The following is a 24,950-nucleotide window of genomic DNA, read 5'->3' as shown; positions in this document are numbered from 1 at the left end:
GGACCGACAGAAGCCGCATTGCAGATCAATGGAGAGCCCTGTCATTCTCCAGAGTAGGAAATCAATAAATAATATATCATAGCAAAAATTCAAGAAATAATAGTATAATCATGTTATTTAGAAATGTAAAGGTAAACACCAAAAAAGCTAAAAATGTTGAAAATGATTGTCTTTGGGGAAAGCAAATTGGGATGGGCTAGCAAGGAACAGATAACTACATTTTTTTAAAAATAATAAATCTTTAGAAACTGTGTTTTTTTAAATTAATTAATTTATTATTTTTTGAAACAGAATCTCACTCCAGTTGCCCAGGCTGGAGTGCAGTGGCACTATCACAGCTCCCTGCAGCCTCGACTTCCTGGGCTCATGTGTTCTTTCACCTCAGCATCCTAAGTAGCTGGAACTAAAAACGTGTGCCACTGTGCCTGGCTAATTTTTACATTTTTAGTGGAGACAGGGTTTGGCCATGTTGCCCTGGCTGGTCTTGAACTCCTGGACTCAAGCAGTTTGTCTGCCTCGGCCTCTCAAAGTGCAGGGATTATAGGTGTGAACCACTGTGCCCAGCCTAGAAACTATGTTTTTAAAACTGGTAACATAAATAACTTCAAAAAGTGAAAAAATTTAATTAAAAATGTGATACTGTATCTTATAAAATCATTTTTTTAAAGTAATAATCTTGTCCTATAGTACATCTAACATACTTTTTAGCTTTATAGCTTTATCTTCCTGCTCTTGTAACCCATTGTTAGGCCAACTCAGATATACAGAACATATTGAAATTTACATATAATTTGATTTTTTTTTTTTTTTTTTAACTGTAAAACCTTTTGACAGTCTTCAAGGTGTTTTCAGTTCTGGTGTTTAAAATAAGTTGTCATTTGATAGTTTTATATTATATACTTTTAGTCCTTAGTGTATTCAGTTTGAAATTATTTCATTGACTCCTAAGCTTAACCTTCCTTAGTATTGAGTTGTTACTGTTTTAAGAAAGGTGTTACCAATCTTAGTACATTTTTTACCTTTTTTACAAGAAAAGAACAAAGGACTTGATGTAGGTAGTAGCTCTGTTCTCGTCTGTTCTGGGGATGCATTATCTGGAGTCTTACAGTCTTGTGCTTTTAGAGGATCATTAATAAACTAAATGGGACCCAGAAAAGGAAGAAGTGGGATGATGTTGGCCATGGTAATTGTGGATGTGCTTAATATATTTAACTTGGAGAATAGAACACTAAGGAGAAACAACTGTCTTTCAGACATTTGATGGGATACCATGTAAAATAGGGAACTTGTGCTGTGTTTTCTGAAAGTACGGTAAAAACCAATAGAGGAAGCTACAGAGCAACAAGTTTTGCTCCATATGAGAAAGAACTTTCTAGGAACTGGTGATACCTAGGAATGCAGGAAGCTGGCCCTGAACCGTGGAGCTCCTTTTCTGTGCAGCTACTTACATATAAGCTAGAGATCCTCCTGTTAAATTCCTGAGAAATGGCTTCTTTATCAGTGAGAGTTGACCTCTAAGGTCTTTTAAAATTTCTCAGATTATTTTGTGACATTGAGATAGTTGCTTAGCTTTGAAGTATTTTGTGTTTTTCAGACCAGTGAATGGAGGCTAAGCTATGTCAATAAGGAATTTGCTGTCTGTCCCTCTTACCCACCAATTGTCACAGTGCCCAAATCCATCGACGATGAAGCTCTTCGGAAGGTCGCTACATTTCGACATGGAGGGCGCTTCCCAGTACTAAGCTATTATCACAAAAAAAATGGGATGGTAAGTGCACAGCACTACTGCTTGATGTACTGAAAGGCTTGGCTTGGGGATCTTTTCATAGAAATGTTCCCTTTTTCTATCTGTCTGTTCACTGAAATGATTGTCCAGGTCTCCACCACGAGGGCTTCCTTAGTGTAAGCTTTAGGGAATCAGGAGTAGGGTGTTTTCTGTGGTGAGGATGTGACGCTGAATTCTTCCCATGATCCTGCTCAGCCGTATGAAAGCCCTGATAGCTTTATCTCCAGGACACTATACAAAGGAAACTAGTGTTTATTTGATGCTTACAGCAACATTCTTGTGGTAGAAAAATGAGAAATTTCTCTGCGCAGAATAATGGTAAAAGACTTGAATTTTTCTTACCAACTTTCCATGTGAATGGTGAATTGAGCAGACATATTTATTTTCAAAGGTGAGAAGAGTGATGCTCCTGTCATTTAGTCACAACTCTAGTAAACACTGGAGTCAGGATTCAACAAGGAGTTAAGATAACTACCTTGTAATGGTGGTCTCTTGAAAGAACTCTAAACCATTCACCAGGGAAGACATTAGTATACTAGACACTGATTTCTTGAGAAAAGTTTCAAAAGCAAACATTTCCAGATATATAGTTGGTAGGGTAGTTTTTGGAAACAAGTAGTTAAATCCTGGAATACTGAAAAGGATGGTAGAGGCCGCTGGAGAATAAATAATAGACAATCAGCTTCTGAGGTATTGGAAATGATTTCCCAAACAGTGAGAACAGTGTTTGAACTTTTAAATTTTGCCACTGGTGCCTTTACTTTTTATAATTCTTGTTAAAACCTATCAACTCCATGTATGTTCAGTTGAAGTCAGGATTTACTGGCTCATAGGCCATTATTGTCTTATTACAGGGCCAGGTCTGCAGGTATTTGATTCACACACTAAATGAATTGCAATATTTGATCTTAAAGAAGTGATATAATTTATTATGTGACAGTGTTTTGAGACAGAGAAACTGTGTAAAAGCTCCAGGCTTATCTTTTACAGTTATTAACTGTTATCAATACATGCAAATATTTATTTGTTTATGGATCAAATCCATCTCCAGAGTGTCACACAATTGTTTTTGAGATACTCTTAATCTAGCTAATTTCTTTCTGTTTTCAGAAACTGTAAAAGCAACTGCTGTTGAATTTTCAGCTCTATTGTGCTTCTAGGTAATTATGCGGAGTGGTCAGCCACTCACTGGCACAAATGGGAGGAGGTGCAAGGAAGATGAGAAGCTGATAAATGCTACCCTCAGGGCGGGAAAGCGTGGCTACATCATTGACACCCGATCCCTGAACGTGGCTCAGCAAGCTAGAGCCAAAGGAGGTGGTTTCGAACAAGAAGCTCATTATCCCCAGTGGAGGCGAATTCATAAGTCCATTGAGAGGTAAAAGATTCCAGAGATAGTAAGGACTCTTATTAGAAGCTAATTACAGTGGGTAAGCCCTTAGCCATTTGAAAATCACAAGTGCTCAAATTAACCTATGCATTAATCTAGGGTCAATGATTGTCTAGCCATCTTCTCATTTTTTTTAGTCAGCTTTATTAAGGTTTAATTGACATACAAATTATATGTATTTGTGATGTGCACTCTGCTGTTTTGATATACATATACGTTGAGAACTGATTAAATTAGGTGAATGAACGTAACTATCACCTCACATAGTTACCATTTTTTTGGACGGTGAGAACATTTAATGTCTATTCTCTCAGCAGTATACAATATATTATTTTTAACTACAGTTACCATGCTGTACAATAGACCTGCAGAACTAATTCCTCGTAAGTGAAACTTTGTAACCTTTGATCAACATCTCCCCATATCTGTGTCCCTCCTACCCCGACCCCTCCTGCCACTTCCTCTTCCTCTGGCAGCCACCATTCTACTCTCTGTTTCTATGAGTTTAACTTGTTTAGATTCCACATATAAGTGAGTGCATACAGTGTTTATCTTTCTGTGCATGGGTGCCTGGCTTATTTCATGTAGCGTGATGTCATCCAGGTTCATCCATGCTGTGGCAAATGACAGGTTTCCCATCTTTTTTATTTTTATTTTATTTTGTTGAGATGGAGTCTTGCTTTGTCACCCAGGCTGGAGTACAGTGGCACGGTCCCAGCTCACTGCAATCTCTGCCTCCCAGGTTCAAGTGATTCTCCTGTCTCAGCTTCCCAAATAGCTGGGACTACAGGTGCCTGCCACCATGCCTGGCTAATTTTTGTATTTTTAGCAGAGACCGGGTTTTGCCATGTTGGCCAGGCTGGTCTCGAACTCCTGACCTCAAGTGATCCGCCTGCCTTGGCCTCCCAAAGTGTTGGAATTACAGGCATGAGCCACTGCTCCTGGCCTACCCTCTTTTTTAAGGCTGAATAGTATTTTATTATGTATCGTACCACATTTTCTTAATCCATTCATCCATTGACGGGCATTTAGGTTGAATCCATATCTTGGCTATTGTGAATAGTGCTGCAGTGAGCATGGGAATGCAGATACCTCTTTGAGATCCTGATTTCATTTCAGATATTCGAAATACTTACCCAGAAGTGGGATTACTGGATCTTACTGCAGTTTCATCTTTAATTTTTTGAGGAGCCTCCATACTGTTCTCCCCAGTGGCCATACTAATTTACATTCCCACCAGCATTGTACAGGGGTTCCCTTTTGTCCATATTCTCAACAACACTTGTTAAATCTTGTCTTTTTAGTAATAGCCTTCTAAGAGGTGTGAGGTGATATCTCATTGTGGTTTTGAATTTCATTTCTCTGATGATAAGTGATGCAGAGCATTTTTTTTTTTAAATACCTATTGACCATTTGCATGTCTTCTTTTGAGAAATGTCTGTTCAGGTCTTGCCCATTCTTTAATCAGGTCATGTGTTTTCTTGCTCTTGAGTTGAGTTTCTTACATGTTTTGGATATTAACCCCTTATCCAGTGTATTGTTTGCCAGTGTTTTCTCCCATTCCATAGGTTGTCTCTTTACTCTGTTGTTTTGCCGTGCAAAAACTTTTTAGTTTGATGCAGTCTCATTTGTCTATTTTTGCTTTTGTTGCCTGTACTTTTGAGGTCATATCCAAAAAATCTTTGCCCAGACCAATGTCAAGAAGCTTTTTCCTTACGTTTTCCTCTAATTATTTTTACAGTTTCAGGTCTTATGTTTAACTCTTTAATCTGCTTTGAGTTGATTTTTGAGTATGGTGTGAGGTAAGGGTCAAGTTTCTTCTGCATGTGCCTACTCAGTTTTCCCAGCACCACTCATGGAAGAAACTCCTTTCCCCATTGTATGTTCCTGGCAACTTTTTCAAACATCAATTTGCCATAAATGAATGGATTTATTTCTGGGCTCTATTGTATTCCATTAGTCAGTGTGTCTGTTTTTATGCCAGTGCCAAGCTGTTTTGATTACTATAGCTTTGTAGCATACTTTAAAATCAGGTAGTGTGTGAGGCCATCAGGACCAGGGCTTTTCTTCGATGGGAGACCTTTTTAATCTTCTTCCTCATTATTGGTCTGTTCAGATTTTCTTTCTTCATGACTCAGTATTGGTAGGTTGTATGCTTCTAGGAATTTATCCATTTCTTCTAGATTATCCAGTCAATTTGTCAATGTGTAATTGTTCACAGTCTCTTATGATCCCTTATATTTCTGTGATATCAGTTGTAATATCTCATCTTTCATTTCTAATTGTATTTGCATTGTTTTTCTCTCTGTTTTTAGTGAAAGAACCTTTAGCTAAAGGTTTGTCAGTTTTATCTTTCTTTTTGAACAGCCAGCCCTTGTGTTTGATAAGCGAAAGCCATGCTCTTGGAGGCCTGCAGGAGTCCCTGTCACTAGCATTCTTTCTATAAGCCAGCCCTGTGGTCTCATCACCACAAGGCCAGCTCCTCTGCATGTAGATCAGCAGTTGCTACACTGAACAGATTTGCTACATATACTTATATTTTCCTAAGTCAAAGCCTGTAGAGATTTAATTTCTCCCTATATCGACCTATTTTCCCACAGTTTCCTCCACCTATAGTCTCTTGTTTGCACTGTAAAAGAGTGATTTATAAGTGTCTCTAGGTGGGTGAATGGGAGCTGTAGCTAGAAAACAGTGGGATCGAACTGGGTTGGGTAAGGCTGCTGATGGTACTGGGTCTCTAGTGTTAGATTGGTGGGAACAGGATTGCAAATGTAAGTGGTGCTGTGTCTCCTGACCTGTCACGAAACGCAGGGCTCTGGCTTCTCCTATAGTCTGATGATCCAGGTATGCGAACTAGGTTTAATCTGTTCAGATGAGGAATAGGTTGCCATGGCAGGCATTTTAAGCCTTTGCAACAATATTTAAATATTAGTTTTTCAACCTTTAATCCTCAAATTATTGTATAGCAGGGTAAATATTTTTATAGTATTTTGAACTACTTTTGCTCTTAGATATGTTGGAGGCTGAGTCTTTGGCTTGGTTTCTTTATCTTTCTATTTTCTGGGTTTGTTATTTTTTGCTTTCTTATTTTTAAAAGGTATCACATTCTTCAGGAGAGCTTAATCAAACTTGTGGAAGCTTGTAATGACCAAACACATAACATGGACCGGTGGCTCAGTAAATTGGAGGCCTCTAACTGGCTGACTCACATCAAAGAGATTCTGACAGCTGCCTGCCTCGCGGCTCAGTGCATCGACAGGTAAAGTGCATTTCAGCATTCCTGAGCAGGACATGCGCTGATAACTAGACTCTGTGTTTATCCAGACATATGTTTTTATAGATTATGTGAAAGTTTGCAGTAAATTACTGTGTAGTCTAGTCAACACCATCCCATTATTGATGAGGTGTGTGCCTAGAGTCTGGCATTTAATAGATAATGTTTGTTTAATAGATAGGAACCATGTACATATACTTGTCTTCCATGACACAAATTTTTAAGTACTAATGGACCTTTTTTTTTTTCCTATGACATCCTTAAATCATGAATTTGCCAATTTTTTTCTTAAACTGTGAAACAGAATGAAAGGAAGTTTTCTTATTTTTTCTTAGAGAAGCAAACTTACCTCCTTACTTTTGAAATATCAGCGAAAGGAAACATGTATTTTTGCTACACAATAAAATGATCCTTTCTAACTTCTGAGATATCTTATTTCAAACTACTTGATATGTGGCATTACATCTGGATCTCAAGTTGAGAACGCCTAATTGTAGTGATGTTGAGTGTATGAAGTGATTTTAGTTTATCCACTCAGTTAAAGGTTGCTAATCCTTGAGTCTTGTGGCAGAAGACTTGAACAGAGGCAGAAGGATTGGCATAAATTCTTGCAGAAGCTTAGAATGCCCTTTCTAAGAAGGGGATTCCACTGAAACAATAGGTAGGTATAAGTGTTATCACCACATGGTTAGATGGCACTTTTCTTTGAGACTTTAACTTGTTTTATTGATGCTTCCAAATTAGGGAAATATATATGTAATTTGTTATGGTTAGAGAGAAATTCATAATAGAATGGGTTGCTAAAATCATGTGGTAAGTTAGTAACAGAACCATGAACAGGTAGAGTCCCTTGGGGTCAAGATTGCCGGGCTATCCCTGTTCTTTTTGTTTTAGGCGTTAGGTAAAGCCCATTTAGCTAACAAACTGGGAATTAGCTATCAAGGTTCTGTGGCAGAGAAATAACAAATACACAGTAATTTTGTTAATACTGAGGGTTTTGTTTCTTTTTAACCTAAGTTTACCAGATTTCTCCTTACATTGTGAGTACAGAGGCTTCTGTTTTCTTATGAAACAGGAATTGTAATAAACTGTTATCACCGCATTGTCTCAGTTTGCAGCTGTAATAACACGACGATACAGATTAAGACACCCCTCAGTGCAGAATGCAGAACAGTTCTCATGATCTCCACCTTCCTTTCGTTTGAGCTGGCCGCCTTAAAGACAGAGGCTTCTAGACTCTTGGGAAGACTCAGGGTTTTGGTTTATTTTGCCATGTTTGGGTCCCTTTTTCTGATATATATTAGCCTATTATTTTCACCACCATACAAATTTGCCTTTATAATTAATTGCTGAAAACGTAAAAATAGACTTTAAGTGAATCGAATTCAGAATATCCCACAGATGATTAAGGTATATATGCAATATACACAGAAGCCTTAAAGTACATGCTCACCCCCCTCAGCCTAGTCATTAGGTTTTATCCTGAGAATGGGGTTAACCTAACCATAAGTGACTTCAAGGAATCTGTTACTTTTAAATTAAGACCCCTGAAGGAATTCAACAGAAGACAAAAAGCTAAGTACATCATCTACAGTGTAACAAAAATTGGCATAACCTAAATGTAAATTAAGTAAATTGCTAAGTACTATGGGATTAATCCTATAGGATTAAGTAAATTGCAGTTCATCACTTAATAGTATATTACACACGCAGGCACACCTTGGAGATGTGGGTTTGGTTCCAGAAAACCACAGTAAAGCAAATCACGCAATAAAGTGAGTCACATTCATTATTAATGTTTGGTTTTCTAGTGCATATAAAGTTATGTTTACACTATATTGCAGTCTGTTAATTGTGCAGTAGTATTACGTCTAAAAAGAAAAAACAATATACATACCTTAATTTAAAAATACTTTATTGATATTTGAGGTTATTGGCCCTGGGAGAGGGCCTTGCCTCCCCATTGATGGCTGCTGACTGATCAGGGTGGTGGCTACTGAAGCTTTGGATGGCTGTGGCACTTTCTTAGACAAGACAGCAATGGAGATTGCCACATTAATTGACTCTTGCCTTCATGAAAGATTTCTCTGTAGCATGTGATACTGTTTGATAGCATTTTACCCACAGTAGAACTTGCAAAATTAGAATCAGTTTTCTCAAACGCTGCCACTGCTTTGTCACCTAAGTTGATGTGGTACTCCAAATCTTTTTTTTTTTCTTTTTGTCATTTCAGCAATATTCACAGCATCTTTACCAGGAGTAGATTCCATCTCAGGATACTACTTTTCTTGCTCATCCATAAGAAGCAACTCCTTATTCTTTCAAGTTTTATCATGAAATTGCAGCAACTCAGTCAAATCTTCAGGCTCCTAATTATTTATTTATTTAGGAGACAGGGCCTTGCTCTGTCGCCCAGGCTGGAGTACAGTGGCAGGATCACGGTGCACCACAGCCTAGAACTCCTGGGCTCAAATGATCCTCCCACCTCAGCCTCCCAAATAGCCAGGACTACTGGTGTACACCACCACGCTCAGCTAATTTTTTTTTTTTTTTTTTCAGTTTTTAATAGAGATGTAGTCTCTGTTTATTGCCCAGTCTGGTCTCAAACTCCTGAGCTCAAACAATCCTCCTGCCTCAGCCTCACAAAGTGCTGAGATTACAGGTGTGACCCACCCCACCCAGCCTTTTTTTTTTCTTTTCTTTTCTTTTAGAGACAGTCTTTCCGTCTGTCATCCAAACTGGAGTGCAGTGGCACAGTCATAGCTCACTGTAACCTCAAACTCCTGGCTTCAAGCAATCCTCCTGCCTTGGTCTCCCTAAGTACTGGGGTTACAGGCATGAGCCACTATGCCCCACCTTCAGGTTCCACTTCTAATTCTAGTTCTTTTGCTATTTCTGTAACATCTGCAGTGACTTCTCCAGTAAAGTTTTATGCCCCTCAAAGTATCCATGAGATCTGGAATCAACTTCTTCCAAACTCCTGTTGATGTTGATGTTTTTAACCTCCTCCCATGAATCACAGATGTTTTTAATGACATCTAGAAGTGTGAATCCTTTACAGAAAGTTTTCCGTTTACTTTGTCCAGAACCATCAGAGGAATCACTAGCTAGGGCAGCTATGGCCTTAAAATAAAACTTGAAAGTTGAAATTACTCTTTGATCCATGGCCTGCAGAATAGATGTTGTTTTAGCAGGCACAAAAACAACATTCATCTCCTTGTACCTCTCCATCAGAGCTCTTAAGTGACCAGGTGCATTGTCAGTGAGCAGTGATGTTTTGAAAGGAATCTTTTCTTCTGAGCAGTAGGTCTCAACAGTGGACTTAAAGTATTCAGTAAACCATGCTGTAAACAGGCGTGCTGTCATCCAGGAGTCATTGTTCCATTTGTAGAGCACAGGCAGAGTAGATTTAGCATAACCCTTAGGGCCTCTAGGATTTTCAAAATTGCAAGTGATCACTGGCTTCAGCTTAAAGTCACCAGCTGCATTTTTTCCCTATCAAGAGAGTTAACCTGTCCTTTGAAAGCAGGCACTGATTGTTCCTCTGTAGCTATGAAAGTTCTAGATGGCATCTTCTTCCAATATAAGGCCATTTCATCTACACTGAAAGTCCATTGTTTAGTGGAGCTGCCTTTATCAATGGTCTTCGCTAGATCTTCTGGGTAACTCGCTACAGCTTCTGCCCGCAGCACTTGCTGCTTCGCCTTGCACTTGTATGTTAGAGGGAGATGGCTTCTTTCCTTAAACCTCATGAACCAGCCTCTGCTAGTTTCCAACTCTTCTTCTACAGCTTCCCCACCTCTCTCAGCCTTCATAGAACTTTGTAGAATGGAGGAGAGTGAAGGCCTTGCTCTGGGTTAGGCTTTGGCTTAAGGGGATATTGCAGCTGATTTGATCTTCTATCCAGACCACTCAGACTTTCTCCATTTGAGCAGTAAGACTGTGTCACTGTATCATTTATGTGTTCGCTGGAGAAGCACTTTTAATTTCCATCAAGAACTTTTCCTTTGCATTTGCTGCTTGGTTAACTAGAGCAGGAGGCCCAGCTTTTGGCCTGTCTCAGCTTTTGACATGCCTTCCTCACTAAGCTTAATCATTTCTAGCTTTTGATCTAAAATGAGACATGCTACTCTTCCTTTCATTTGAATACTTACAGGCCATTGTAGGGTTATTAATTGGCCGGCCTAATGTCAATATTGTTGTGATTCCGGGAATAGAGTGTCCCTAAAGAGAGAGAGTCAAAGGAACAGGTGGTTAGTGGAGCAGTGAGAGCACACAGCATTTGTCGATTAAGTTCACTGTCTTATGTGGACGTGGTTCGTGATGCCCCCAAAACTTGCAGTAGTAACATCAAAGATCACTGATCACAGATCACCGTAACAGTTGTAATAATAATGAAAAATTTTGAAATATTGTGAGAATTACCGAAATGAGACAGAGACACAAAGTAAAACATGCTGTTGGAAAATGGGTGCCAACATACTTGTGTGACACAGGATAGCTGCAAACCTTCCATTTGTGGAAAATGCAAATCTGTGAAGAGCAACCAAGGGAAGCTCTGTGAATGAGCTGTGTCTGCGACTGTTAATATCCTAGTTCTGAAGATGATGTACAAACATGGAATGCTACGAGTGTAGAATAAGAGTGAGAATAGAGGAAATTGCCTCTTATTAAAGCTCTATGTAGTATGTATGTACATGGGTAAAAACTGACAATAGTAACCAAACCGGAAGCTTTTATGTGAAGGTGGTGGTTTTTATTTTTCCAAAGTTTCCTTCATTGTTTCAACAGAAAGGGTGGAAGAAGGAGAGGGGAGAAGATGTAGTAAATTTAGTTTTGGTGTTTTCTTTCATACTCTTTAGAATAACGGGGTTCCAGACACTTACGAGTCTCATGATGCAGTGGTATCTTTACCACTGACTGTCTAGATTGACAGTTTTATGTTTGTTTTTTTCCTGTTGTCATATTTCTCAAAGTGTAGTCTAGGTCTCATTTTCCAGATTGAATTACAGTTTCTGAAGGTGTCCTTATAGTCAGCTGATGGTGAAAAGGTAGAGTCAAAGTCAGAAAAATAATTTTAGTGTATGTCTGTAGGTTTGATGAGAAGAGGCTTTAACAATGATTAAAGCGGAAAAGGTAAATGCCTTCTGTGGTAAGAACTGCTTTTTGGTTTTGTAAAAGGAAAGAAAAATTCAACTGAAAGGTTCTGTGAAATTGGTTACAACTTAAAGAGGTCTTGCCATGTGAAATTTGGGATTCATTATAGTCGTATTTTTTCCCAAGAGAAACTTATCTATCGTGTGCCTTAGATTTAGATTCTGAACTCTACAAGTCAGAGCAGAGTGTTGTACTCAATACACTGAATAGACCGGACTCAGTAGACTAAAATGTTGTACTCAATAAACGCTTGTTATTAACAGAGTTCATTGACCATGTCGGGCATTTCCCATTTGTACTCTTCCCTGATTTTCCTATCAGGGAAGGAGCATCAATATTGATTCATGGAACAGAAGGAACTGATTCCACACTCCAGGTGACCTCCCTGGCCCAGATCATCTTGGAGCCAAGAAGCAGGACCATTCGTGGTTTTGAGGCCCTGATTGAAAGAGAGTGGCTACAGGTGAGAAGAGCTGTTTGATTCACAGAGGAACTGCTCATTGATGCTGTGATCCTGGTTTGTGTGGTAGCTGACATAATGTGTGAATTTTTGATTGATTAAAATTTCTAAATGGTGTGTTTAATTTCCTGCAGGCCAGTTAATCTGTCTTCTCCTCGTTTCTGGATATCTCTTTTCCTGTATTCCTCACTTGACACTTCCTTCACTTGGCAAACTCTTGTTGGCTGTGCTTTGTCACATACAGGAGAAATACAAGGAATGGGAAGCATAGTGCAGTCTCCCAGAAGCTGGGTCTTGACGGATCAAAGACACAAGCAGTCGGGGAATGGGGAGTGGGGCCTGTAGTTTGAAGGAAAGCGCTTTAGCCCCTTCTGCCTTTTGCTCATGCTGCTCCACCCTGTGAAGCTTCCTTCACAGAGAAAACTGAATCATGTAATGTTGGATGGCTACCAAAATAAAGGTCTCATTCATAACGGAGATTGATATCCTCCACAGAGATTGCTTTTGAATGTATTTTTACTGTGTAACCTGGTAAATAATTGTATTTGAACACAAATGCTTACATATCTTGAAAGCAGACATTTTTCTGGCAAAAAGAATATCTTGCCCTCTGGTTACAATTCACATTTATTATGTACTAATGTTGTTATGTATGCCATGTCCACCCTGCCTGACAACTGACCTTACCTCTGTTTAAGTCAGACCATCCTAAGTTTATGCTCCATATTTGACGAAAGTCTATTGAGCTATATTCCTCATGATGCATAGTAGACAGACAAATGAGTATGACTGACTTATTTATGTATTATTTTAATGGATATCAAAATTCTATGAACCACTGTAAAATTTCTGTGGCATTACCTTTGTCACACACAGTAGCAGAAAGACCCAGAGACAAAGCAGATCTGTGAAACTCCTAGCAGAGTATGATTTGTGTGAAGGTCAGTATTTGGGTTCTGAACAAGACAGTCAAATGAGTCTTAAATTTACTTTGGTCAGTAGATGGCAGACTCTTGCCATTCTTTTTGGGAGAAGAGGGTAATTAAGGACAGCTTTATCTCCAGTAGAAAAGTACTCATAAAGATCTTTCAGCACAATAACTTTTCATATATAATTAGAGATTTGCTGTCAGAGCTGACGTTATAAGGTTGATCAGAGTTCCATATCTGTCTCCACTTAGGGTGAGGTTTGTATAGTGTACAAGACAATCTACAGTGTTAGACTGAGGTGATGATTCTTTGTTTGTACTGAGAGCGTATGTTCTTTGACTTTGCTCCAGATTTTGTAGACCTAGAAAGGTTTATTTTGTAAGTTTATTATTACTTAAGTTCATTATTCTTCCATAGGATATGCCAAGGGCAATGCAGTTCCTGTGGTCACACCTTAGCTGCACAGCCTCATTAAGGATTTGGAAGTGTGTCTTTTTCCTTAGTTGCTGCAACTATTTGTTTTATACCAAGAAATCATTAATCTGTACAACAGCTACCCTAATTATATGATGTTCCAGGTACTAGGAGTGTCACTGTAATTGTGTGTAGTGGTGTCGGGTCTGTGATTGTGTGTAGTGGTGTCAGTAGAATGCTCTGTCATGTGATCTCACCAGGATATGACTGTCACGCCTCCATCTTCCCCCAGGCTGGTCACCCGTTCCAGCAGCGCTGTGCACAGTCAGCCTACTGTAACACCAAGCAGAAGTGGGAGGCTCCTGTATTTCTTCTCTTCTTGGACTGCGTGTGGCAGATCCTTCGTCAGTTTCCCTGTTCTTTTGAATTTAATGAGAATTTCCTCATCATGCTCTTTGAGCATGCTTATGCTTCACAGTTTGGAACATTTCTGGGCAACAACGAAAGTGAAAGGTGAGTACACTGCTCACATGGGGACCTTTCCTTTTCCCTTGTTTTGGCTACTTTCTAAGTAGCCAAAATCTCCTAGGAGACCACAGTTTGGCTCTATGTTAAAATTAGAGCCAAATCTAAGGCTACAGTTAATTATAAGTTAAATGATCTGAAGTATATTCTTATTGTGAGACAATCTCATGCTAGGGGAGAGCATGTCCTAGACTTTGTTCTGTTAGATTAAAATTAGTCCATACATGAATTAAGGGGCAACCATTTTAAAGGTTAATTTCTTAACAGGATCATAGTATCTTACATGTGGAAAAAGCCTTAATTTATAATTTAGCTCTTCCCTCTAATTTTATTAAGAAAGTAAGATCCAGAGAAGTTAAGTGACTTTTCCCAGGATGTACAGCCAGTTGGTCATCAAAAGTGTGGCCTAGAGCAGTGATCCCCAACCATTTTGGCACCAGGGACTGGTTTCGTGGAAGACAGCTTTTCTGTGGATTGGATGGTGGCGGGATTGGTGATGGTTTTGGGGTGAAACTGTTCCACCTCAGATCATCAGGCATTAGATTCTCATAAGGAGAATTCTCATAAAGGCACACCCTAGATCCCCCACACGCGCAGCTCACAGTAGGGTTTGCGCTCCTGTGAGAATCTAATGCTGCTGCTGATCTGACAGGAGGTGGCAATACACGCTCACCTGCCACTCACCTCCTGCTGTGTAGCCGGTTCCTAACAGGTCACGGACCCTTACTGGTCCATGGCCTGGGGTTTGGGGATCCCTGGCCTAGATTACAGGTCTTCCCCCTCTTGCTCTAGACTTTGTTACACCTAGAAACTGTCGTCAGGCAGAGTAACAAACTCACCTCCCAGCCCAGGCACCATCAAGTGTATAGGTTCATTTAGAAGATTGACATCAGAATGATTCTTCAGGGAGGTTGCCTGGTAATGTCTTTAGGGTACAATCACCAGGCTTCCTTGCCTCATTGCTGGCAGCCACCGTTTTCTAAAGCATGTACTGCTTAGCCCTGGACTGTACTCTGGCAGGGAGGGACAGGAGGGATTGGCAATTTCTATAGCCAAGGAAGTTTGGAGAATGTGCATAATATCGTCTCCACTTAGAGGGTGACAAACACATAATCATTAAAGGCATTAAGACACCCTTCAGTAAAGCAATGTATATAATTTTAATTCACCATTTAAGAAATGTGTTTGACGATGAATTTTTTTTTGGTGTTATACCTGTTAATATCCTCAGGACTAGCTTTCAAGAAGGGATCAAAATAGATTCCCATTCTGCTTCCCGGTTGGTGGAGGCTGCCAGCAATGCTGAATGGGAAGGATTCTGAAGTGGTGCCAGGCTCAGCCAGAACAAGTTCAGTGGTTGGCCGGCCATGGGCAGGAGGCACAGGGCTGGAGGCAGTGGATACAATGATGTCCTGTCCTTGTCATCCCTGGTTCCTGGGAACATAGCGTGGGACATGCTGTCCCAGCAGTTAAAGTCCAGCGCCACATAGGCTCTGTGATTATGTGGATTATTTGTGTTGCTTGCTCAAAAAGAATGCACCAAGTTGCACGTAGCTCATAAATAATGTGGTTTCAGAGACAAAACTGATCTTGTAATAAAATTTCAATTTAAATACATTCTTATGAGAATTGAATGCATTATCTTTTTGGTTGATGTAAGGTTTACCACAGGCTGTCTTTCAATCTGTGTTAAAATGTATTTTTTTCTAAAACATGCCAATCGACTGTTAATCCTTCTCTGACAGTTTATTACATGATAAAGAGCGTTCTAGAGTTTTAGAATTATTATGAATCCTGTTCATTGTATGTGGATATAGATTAAATATGTATTTACATCAAGATTCACATTGATTTTTCATCTTTGACAATCTGTATTTTATGTACATTTAATTTATTTTCCCTAAAAGCTAAGTCTCTAAAAAATTGTAAGTTTTGTTTAAAATTTGACTCAACCTCCATTTTTAATATTAATATGGGCGTAAGAAGGATACAGTGGACTTTGGGGTCGTGGGGGAGGTAATGGAAGGGGGACGAGGGATAAAAGACTACAGATAGGGTTCAGTGTATACTGCTCGGGTGATGGGTACACCAGAATCTCACAGATCACCACTACAGAACTTACTCATGTAACCAAATACCACCTGTTCCCCAATAACTTATGGAAAAATTAAATTAAGAAAAAACAAATTAGAGAGTGGTTATCAAACAATGTAAATAATAAAGACCGTGGGGTCTATCCAGGCATTCATATTTGTAAGCTATCCTGTTTGTTTCTGCACGACAAGCCCTTTCTTACGGAAACTATAAAAATAAATAGGACATAAATGTCGAAAAGTGTGTAATTTTTGTGTTTATATTGTAGGCTTCTCAGAAACAAGAAGGTTAGTTTTTTTTATACTTAGCTATTTTTAATTAAAATAGAATACCAAATACAACAAAGGACTTTTGTGTACAGTCATATTCTCTGGGTTAAGGTTTAACACCAAAGCTGATGTGACCAGACTCTGTTTTTATCCTCCTGCCAGCTTCTTGGAAGCCTGTAAAATACTCTTTGTTTTGTTGTTGTTGAGAGTTCTAATGCCGGTTGAGCTTTTTGACAAATCTATTTATTTTTCAACATTTTGTTTCTCTACTAAAAGTCTTACCTTCTATCTTCTTCCATACTGAGAAGAAATCGTCCTAGTAAGAGGAGCACTTAATAATGGTGGTTATAAATTAATTACTTTAATGGCAGTGTTCTTTTTTGAGCAGGTGTAAGTTGAAGCTACAGCAGAAGACAATGTCTTTGTGGTCCTGGGTCAATCAGCCCGGTGAGCTGAGTAAATTCACCAACCCTCTGTTTGAAGCCAACAACCTTGTCATCTGGCCTTCAGTTGCTCCGCAGAGTCTTCCGCTGTGGGAAGGTAAACCGCGCATCCTTTGCAAACTTCCTAATGGTCAGGTGTTCACGCAGCTGCCTGTGGGTGTGTGCTGTTGGTGATACATGAAGTTGGTGAGCTGGACGTGGCCCTCAGACCTGTGTGAATTGGCATTCTCAATGTGGGCATGGTTCTCTCTTTCAAATCAGTTAGCTAGCCACACTTTTTTTTTTTCAGTTCCCATTGAGAAATTAACAGTGTTTCTTTACATTGCTGTTTATGTTGGATATTTTTTCTAGATAAGAAAGTATATTACTCTTTGCCTAAGAGAGTTGGTAGGTAGTTGGGACGTGAATAAATTGTAAGCTCCTCAGGGAGGGTTTCTGTCCCTTAATTAAGCAGTCATTAGGATAGGTTCATGTATTAAATGGTATTAAAGAGTTACATGGCTGGGCATTCCAGTAAGTTTCTATAAATGGGTACAAAATACCATGAATGCAGTAACACAGCTATTTCACTGTTCTTACGGGGCTATATGCTTCATTTTTAAATCTAGTCTAAAGTAGATTTTTTTATATATACTGATTTTTTCCAACCACTGAAGCTTAGCCCCTTAAGTATTGAAGCTTGTTAATTAAAAAATAACCAAAATCTGGCCAGGTGTGGTGGCTCACACCTATAATCCCAGCACATTGGGAGGCTGAGGTGAGTGGATCCCTTGAGGTCAGAAGTTCAAGACCAGCCTGGCCAACATGGTGAAACCCCGTCTCTACTAAAAATACAAAAATTAGCCAGGCTAATTGGGTGGTGCAGGTCCGTAGTTCCAGCTACTTCTGGAGGCTGAGGCAGGAGAATCACTTGAATCTGGGAGGCAGAGGTGGCAGTGAGCAGAGATGACACCACTGCACTCTAGCCAGGGCAACACAGCAAGACTTTCTCAAAAAAATAAAAATAAAAATAACCAAAATCTATCTAAACTGTATAGTTTTTCATTAAACAAAGACTCTAAAATACCATTTAATTTTTTAAAGTTAGTTTGAAGATAATAAGCACATATTTATTCATGTTTATATTTAACAGCATAAAGTATACGTAACAAGAATGGTAGCTGTTTGGTAAATTAAACCGAATTACCATTAATGCCAGTTGTTACACCGTGTTCTAGTATGTTATACTCTCAAAGGCAATTCATGTGTGGAAAACTATTTGCCCTTTGTGGAAACGGGTCTCAGATTGCTTTGTCCTCTCAGTCTGAGACCAAGTCAGTTTCTGTCTCTTCTCTGGATGTCAGCTGTCACATCTAGTTCCTCTTGGCTTATCTGCCATTAGTGGCTTCCTTCCACCTCAGTTCATGCTTCTAATCTTATCTATTGAAGCGTCCCATAGTTAGCATTGTGGGGAAATGGCCTTAGATGGGCTTGAGGTTCTGGGTGTGAGCTTTAGTGCTTTGATTCGTGAAGGAATGGTGACTGCTCAGAACTTCTCTTTGCTTACTTTCGTGATTGTTGTCACAGTCACAGTACAGGGTTTGTGATCTCTTAAATGAGAGGTTACGGTATTCTTCCTGTTTAGGACTTCTGGGACAACGTACCTAAAAGCCACTGTCATGTTTAATAACTGAAATGAGCGTAGCTGTTCGGGAGAAAACCCCTATTGGGAGCTGGGTGGCCTGAAGGATGATTGAATTGCTTTGTACCAAACCTCCTTGTGGAGCTTAGAGATGAGTAATGGGATGAAATCCTTGTTCTGTGGATTAAGTCCTACCATGCCAGAGTTTCAGTATGTGTTTCATGCCCCTCAACCTAGAGCTGGGAGAAAGAAGCTCTCTATTAGGTAAAATCCTATGGTAGGCGTATATGTTGGATGAGACTGCTCTTCGGCCTTAAAATGCCTCTCTGCTGTTTACGTTTACATCACAGCTAACCATTAATATTTAGTAATTCCTGAATTAGAAGAATCACTTACATCACAGCTAACCATTAATATTTAGCAATTCCTGAACTAGAAGAATCAACGTGGGCGGGTCAGGCTTTACGCTGCGGTTCTGCTTTCCCTTTCTGATAGAGCCTGACGTTGGGACCTGCATAGAAGGGCTCATTAGGACCCAGGCAGTTTGGTTTGTAGAGTGTTTTAATGAATCATAAAACCTTTGTGAACTTGCCAGCTGACGTGGTGCAGCCTGGAAGGTTTTCATGCCTCCTTCCTTGAGTATCTGTAAGGCATTATTTTGGTGTGATACAGTTCACATAGGCCTATGGAGAGGAGAAAATATTTCCTTTTGGTTCATAATAAAAGGATAATTATTATTATTTGGGGAAAGAAGCAATTGCCTGCAGAATTGAAAGATTGCCTCTCACATAACAGGGAGAGAGGTGTGTGAGCGCATGGGCTACAGTTCAGGCTTTCAAATAACAACATATGTGGTTCTGCTTTTACCATAGTTGTCACTTTTCTGGTGAAAATGTTTTCACACATTTAAGGGATCTTACATGTATGAGCAAAATTCTGTATTTATAAATGTTTTATATTGTGAAATTGGAAAGTTTATGACATTGTAAATTATCATCTTGTTTTCCTGAATATATCATAGAATGGTGTTTGGATCTATTTGATAATTTTGTGGGACATTTCTGAAGAATCAGTGAGCATGTACATGCAAGTAGTGACTTTTCAGATATTGTATTCAGTTGCATCCTTTTCAGTACCTCAAGATTCCTGTATATTTTAGATTATAATAAAACACAGATGTGAGTTGTGGCAACAAAAGAAAAAAGAATGTATAATACATAAATTATATCTTATCCACAAATATAATTTTAATCCAGTGTTTATACCTTTCTTCCTTCTGTTTTCCATTCCTGGATTCAATAGGTATTTTCCTACGTTGGAATAGGTCCTCTAAGTATTTGGATGAAGCATATGAAGAAATGGTTAACATCATTGAATATAATAAGGAATTACAAGCAAAAGTCAATATCCTTAGAAGGCAGTTGGCAGAACTGGAAACAGAGGACGGGATGCAAGAGAGTCCCTGAAAGGTCTCCTCGCACCGTTTGCAAGGACCTTCCTGGGCCTGTGTCTGCCGTTCTCTCCTTGTGCCCTTCAGTTCACTTTTACACAGTAGCCTTGAAGTGAAGGCTTTAGATGTGGGACCCCTCTAACGTAATGGATTTCTCAATACTGTATGAATAATGAAACTTACTATCATAACTCACGTTTCATGTGGCCTGTTAGGCCCTGTCACTTTGGGAGCCGGGAGGAGGTGCTAGTCATTTTATTTTTATGTGAAGTAGATGACCTATTTAATGCCATTTGTGTTTCATGCCATTTTATCCAAAGCTTTTTCTCTGTGTCCACTCTCCAGACAGCATTCCAGAGCCGCCAAGGAGACAGGTTCTCTCTCTAGGGACTATTTGGTGGTTTAAAAAAAGGGTCAGACTTTTAAACACTCTTACCATAGAAATGTTTTTCAAAATGGCAGCAATTGATAAACCAAGGATTTTGTGTTGAACAAGCCATTTCCAGTGTCTTTCACATAAAATAGCCATTTGCTTTAAAATAGTTTTGGACTAACGAAGCTGAATCTATTCTCATTCTTGTTTGTCAAGAAAGGAAAATCTGTTATTCAAGGTAAATTATTCCTACAAGGGCGACAGGTATGGTCCTCTGATATTTACATTAAGAAGAGTTAAATTTATTTTAACGTAGACACTAAAAGTATGTGCAATATAGAATTAAAGAAGGAATTTGTTACTGATTGAGAATTGTTACTGTTGAATTGGTTTTCAGGTTTGGACCATACATATACAATGTGTATCAAATGCTGGTTGCAAAATTAAACCATCATCTAGAATAGAGTTAATTTGTTATAATCAAGTTACAAATATGGTTTTCTTAAACCAGAGATGCACCGCCCTTGTCTAAAGTTCTTATTGCACTGGTTTGTATGCGTATATGTGTTTTATTGTGTGCGGTTTTTTTTAATTTGTAAGTATTCTAAGAGTTTACTAATACTAAGGTTAAAATTTTCATGTTGACCTGAGCCTTTTGCAAATTTATTTTGGCTCTATTGATTTGTCCTTTATGCGTTAGGCAAATACAACTTAGGTGGAGGGGGAAGTTTATGAATATAATATAGCTCTGTGTTTGAAACCTCAGAAACGTATTTGAGTGTTTCAGTGTGGGAGAAACAGTGATGGCCGTATTCACGCTCTGCTGGTCTGTGCCTGCAACTCCACATGTTTGTGGTTCAGTATTTCCCTCCTACACTTCTGTTTGGTGACATTGTTCGTTTTAACAAATACGACCGATTCTAGTTTTTCTTTAAAAGGATAGTTTATGAGTAATCTTTAAAACCATTTCCATACCATCTGTACATAACCATTTAGAAGAGAACACACGACATCGAACTCTGCTTTAGAGCTGTGTGTTGAGCGAAAAATATTGTTTTTTAAAAATCGACTAGCAAAATCTATGGCCACACTGAGAAGCCTTTGAAAATGGCAAATACTTTTCATCACCAGTTGCCCAAGTTTCATCTTTCTTCTGCTTCCTCAGCCTTGTAGCAAAGGCTACACGGCAGCCCACAGTCCACAGTCTCTTTGGGAAAATTTGCCTGCTGCCTTCCTTAAGCTCAGTTTATTTTTGACTTACTTTCTTTGCTGTAGTTATGAACCTTGGGGCTTTAAAATCCCATGGCAAGGAGCATAAGAGTTGTTCTCATAGCTCTGCATTGTGTGGAATGTCCATCTTAGTTTTGTAAAACTGAAAAAGAAAGAAACAGCCCTCACTCTTTTGTGGTCCCTCAAAATCGCTTGATATGCCTGTTAATACAGCTGACCTGTTTGTTTTCTTCTCTTTTTGTCTCAAGATTGTATATGAAGGGACCTTTTCTTCTCAGCTAACAGGTGTATAAGGAAAACCATCTAGAGAGTTTTCTTTAGAAGTGACTCCCGTTAGCCTGGTGTGGTGGTGTGTGCCTATAGTCCCAGCCACTAGGGAAGCTGAGGCAGAAGGATCCCTTGAGCCTAGGAGGTTGAGGCTGAGTGAGCTATGATCGCATCAGGCCACTCCAGCCTGAGCAACAGAGTGAGACCCTGTCTCTAAGTAAAGAAAAAGCCAGAAGTGACTCCCACTGCTTCTGTTGATCAGCCATAGGGCTTCCATGGGTAGAAACTTGCAAGGGAGTTTGTATTAGGCCTGGTCATGGAGAGATGATGTACCATCAAGGTAGACCCGTCTTCCTGATGCACATTTGCTGTGTGAGCCAGAGTACAGTCATAGCACGGTATTCGCATTTCGTTTGCGTTGTCTTACCGAGACAACAATCTCTGCTGTTTTGGCAAGTTTGCATTTTAGTGTTAATTTACAATGAGGAATTGTCCGAACTTCAGATCTGTTTACAGGTTGTAAAAATCAACTTTGGTATCAGTGTATGTTCAGAAGTATCATTTGGTAATCCAAATATTTGAGTTTTCCCAAAGCCAAAAACTGTCAAAAATAAGTCTGTTATCAATATAATTTGAAGAGGTTTTTAGTAGTACTGTTAAGTTCATCCTTTCTTGGATGAGAAGAATAAATGACATGGATACACTCCTGAGAAGACACTTGTTAAACGTTGCATTGGAGAGTTGCCTTTGATAAATGTGGCATGAAACACTTGAATGAAGAGCACGGTGGCAGAATGAGTGAGCAAGCGGATTGCCCCGGAGGAGCCCGTAGTAATCACGTGAGAGATCGTCAGATTCCTGCGTATTCAGCATCTTCTCTATTCATGTGGAGTGAAAGCTGGCTTTTATATGGGAGATACATAAAGTAGGCCCCGCAAAGAATATTTTTAAAATACAAAGGATCATCATAATCCTCTTATCGAACATATAAGGATCCTCAGATTTAAATAAGTACTTTTTTTTTTAATCAGAAGAACATTGTTGGTTGATTATATATTTTTAAAAACCTGAAACTTTTTTGGTGGCAGGACCTTTCAATAAATATTTGTTTGGTCAAAAATTTTTATTTTGATTTTATTAAATGGGAAGAAAGCAAGCAGAAATAGTAAAATTCAGTAGGTTTTAAACTCTATAAATGTATTTTATTTCCAAGAAAACTTAGGGTCTCAAAGCAAGATTTTAAAGTGATTTTTGAGAAGACTTGGGGGGACAATAATAGACATTCATGTCAAATCCCATATGGGGGATTTTAAAACATTTCTTTGAACTTTGAGGCCTGACTTCGAGATGTGATTTTATTGCTTTTTGTTTTAAAGGATGAAATTTCGTGGCATTTTATTCTTTGATTCAGTCAGTATTTGGTTTATGTTAAATAAAAAATCAGTATAATGGAAAAGATTTGACCATAATTTAGTCTCCTCAAGTGAAAAACAGGAGTAACGTTTAGTTGCACTTTGAAAAATCTGCTTAAAGGCATAACTCTTGTAGTTGTCTGGTTTCAGGAATAGCTGTTTGAATTGTCAGTCTAAAGTAGGTCATCAGGTTCACTTATTATCAGACCTTAATCTGGGATAAAGGTTTTGGTATTTGCCCACTTCTAGATAGAATGAATGAAAATGACACAAGGGTTTTATGAGCACTCTTTATCAGAAGGGTATTTCCTGGACCGAAAATGGGCAATAGTTACAATAGTTGATCCTCTGTTCTGGAGGCTTTGACATTTATCAGAGAATGAAGTCATTCAGTACATTTGATAAAGTGTTGTTGTTGTTGTTGTTGTTGTTTTAATTGAGCAACCCTCAGAACTGAAGAGGTTCAGAGAACTTTCCAGGTTTATACTATACCTCAAGACTACATAGATTAGCTACTGCTTATTCTTTCACATGGGCTAGGCCTGTTCTCCTCCAGACCTAGTATTCTAAGTTATTACCACAGAGTATTTTTATGTTACCCATCATCTTAAAGAACATTATAAGACTCATTTCTCCATTACATTTATTCTTAGATGATAAAATATATACTGATACTCTAACTTTCTTATAGTATCAGTTTTCTTTATTTTCTTGAATAAAATTGCTTCTACCTTTGCTTGGTCTTTATAATCCACTGTCCACAGCATCTTCCTTTAAACCAGTAGTCCCAGAAGAGACCCTCTGAAATTCTAGGACTGGGTGTTAGAATGTCTGAACTTGTTATCTAAATCCTTTTTAAGAAACTTAATGTCCTAGCTCTTCAACTACACTGTGGAACAGTAGTTTGTGCCCAATTTAGTGGAAGATAATGAGGCTCACTGTAAACACTACATTGTCCTGCAGAGTAATTCTGATGAGAATTTACTGACTTCTAGAGCCATTCTCTTTAACCGTCTGCAGGTCTAAGGATTAACTATATTTGTGATTTGTAATAAAACTGAGTTGTACAGCACTGCCTGTGTATGTCTGGCCAACACATTTACAATGCACGTTATCTTTGGAGAGGTGAATTATTCTACAAAATACACCCTATATCTCATTGTTTAAAACCTTATTGGTCTAATACCATCTACACAAAAACATGTTGTACTTGCAGAACTTAGTTTATAAAAACAAAGAATGTGTATTTCTTCAATAGCCGGGTATTTGGATTGTTCTCTTGATATATTTGAATGTGACTCTCGGATTTAAGTGCACTATTATTCATGGCTTACACAGTAAAATTGCACTGTATGGCAAATGTGTCTATAATGTATGCCTTGCTAAAACCTCAAGAGTGCTGTAAGGTATAGGTTTCTATATTGTGAACCTGTCTACACACACACACATATACATATAGTCTTAGGGAAAAAAAAAAAAGCTGAACTTTTGTAAGTCTATGTAACATTTTAATATTGTTTGTAATATTCACTAAGTGATAATTTCATCTATATCCTATAACTGTAATCATTCACCTTGGGTTGGCCAGTTTGTCAAGCTTGGTTTACTGAATCAAGAAACAGTCTTGTCAAATGCGGTACTGTTCTTAGTGTGTGATATTTGTGTATGGTGTTCCTCTGCCTCAGAGGACAATTGCGCAGATGGCTAATGTTAAATTTCTATAGACAATAGTAATAAAATTTGAATATATTTAAGTGCTAATAAATTAAACCTGTGGGCTTATTTTAATTTTTTTCAAATACTGGTGAAGGTTTGGATGGTGTTTCAATTAAATCTGCTATATATTTTTTACCTTA

At 38.7% G+C, this 24,950-nt stretch overlaps 1 protein-coding gene across 1 annotated transcript in view; it reads left to right on the top strand.

Moving 5' to 3' along the window:
* The window catches only part of MTMR9 (myotubularin related protein 9), a 42,797-nt gene extending 18,199 nt beyond the window's left edge, over window positions 1-24,598 (top strand). The window contains exons 4-10 of the mRNA XM_007961656.3: window positions 1,595-1,768; window positions 2,947-3,164; window positions 6,274-6,435; window positions 11,929-12,070; window positions 13,703-13,923; window positions 16,687-16,838; window positions 19,665-24,598. Of these exons, the coding sequence (XP_007959847.1) occupies window positions 1,595-1,768; window positions 2,947-3,164; window positions 6,274-6,435; window positions 11,929-12,070; window positions 13,703-13,923; window positions 16,687-16,838; window positions 19,665-19,828 (1,233 nt within the window). The 3' untranslated portion in view covers window positions 19,829-24,598. The remainder of the gene's footprint in view (window positions 1-1,594; window positions 1,769-2,946; window positions 3,165-6,273; window positions 6,436-11,928; window positions 12,071-13,702; window positions 13,924-16,686; window positions 16,839-19,664) is intronic.
* Window positions 24,599-24,950: the final 352 nt, after the last annotated feature.

Source organism: Chlorocebus sabaeus, chromosome 8 (assembly GCF_047675955.1).
Source record: "Chlorocebus sabaeus isolate Y175 chromosome 8, mChlSab1.0.hap1, whole genome shotgun sequence".
Taxonomy (NCBI): domain Eukaryota; kingdom Metazoa; phylum Chordata; class Mammalia; order Primates; family Cercopithecidae; genus Chlorocebus; species Chlorocebus sabaeus.
This window is presented reverse-complemented; position numbering and strand designations above follow the sequence as displayed.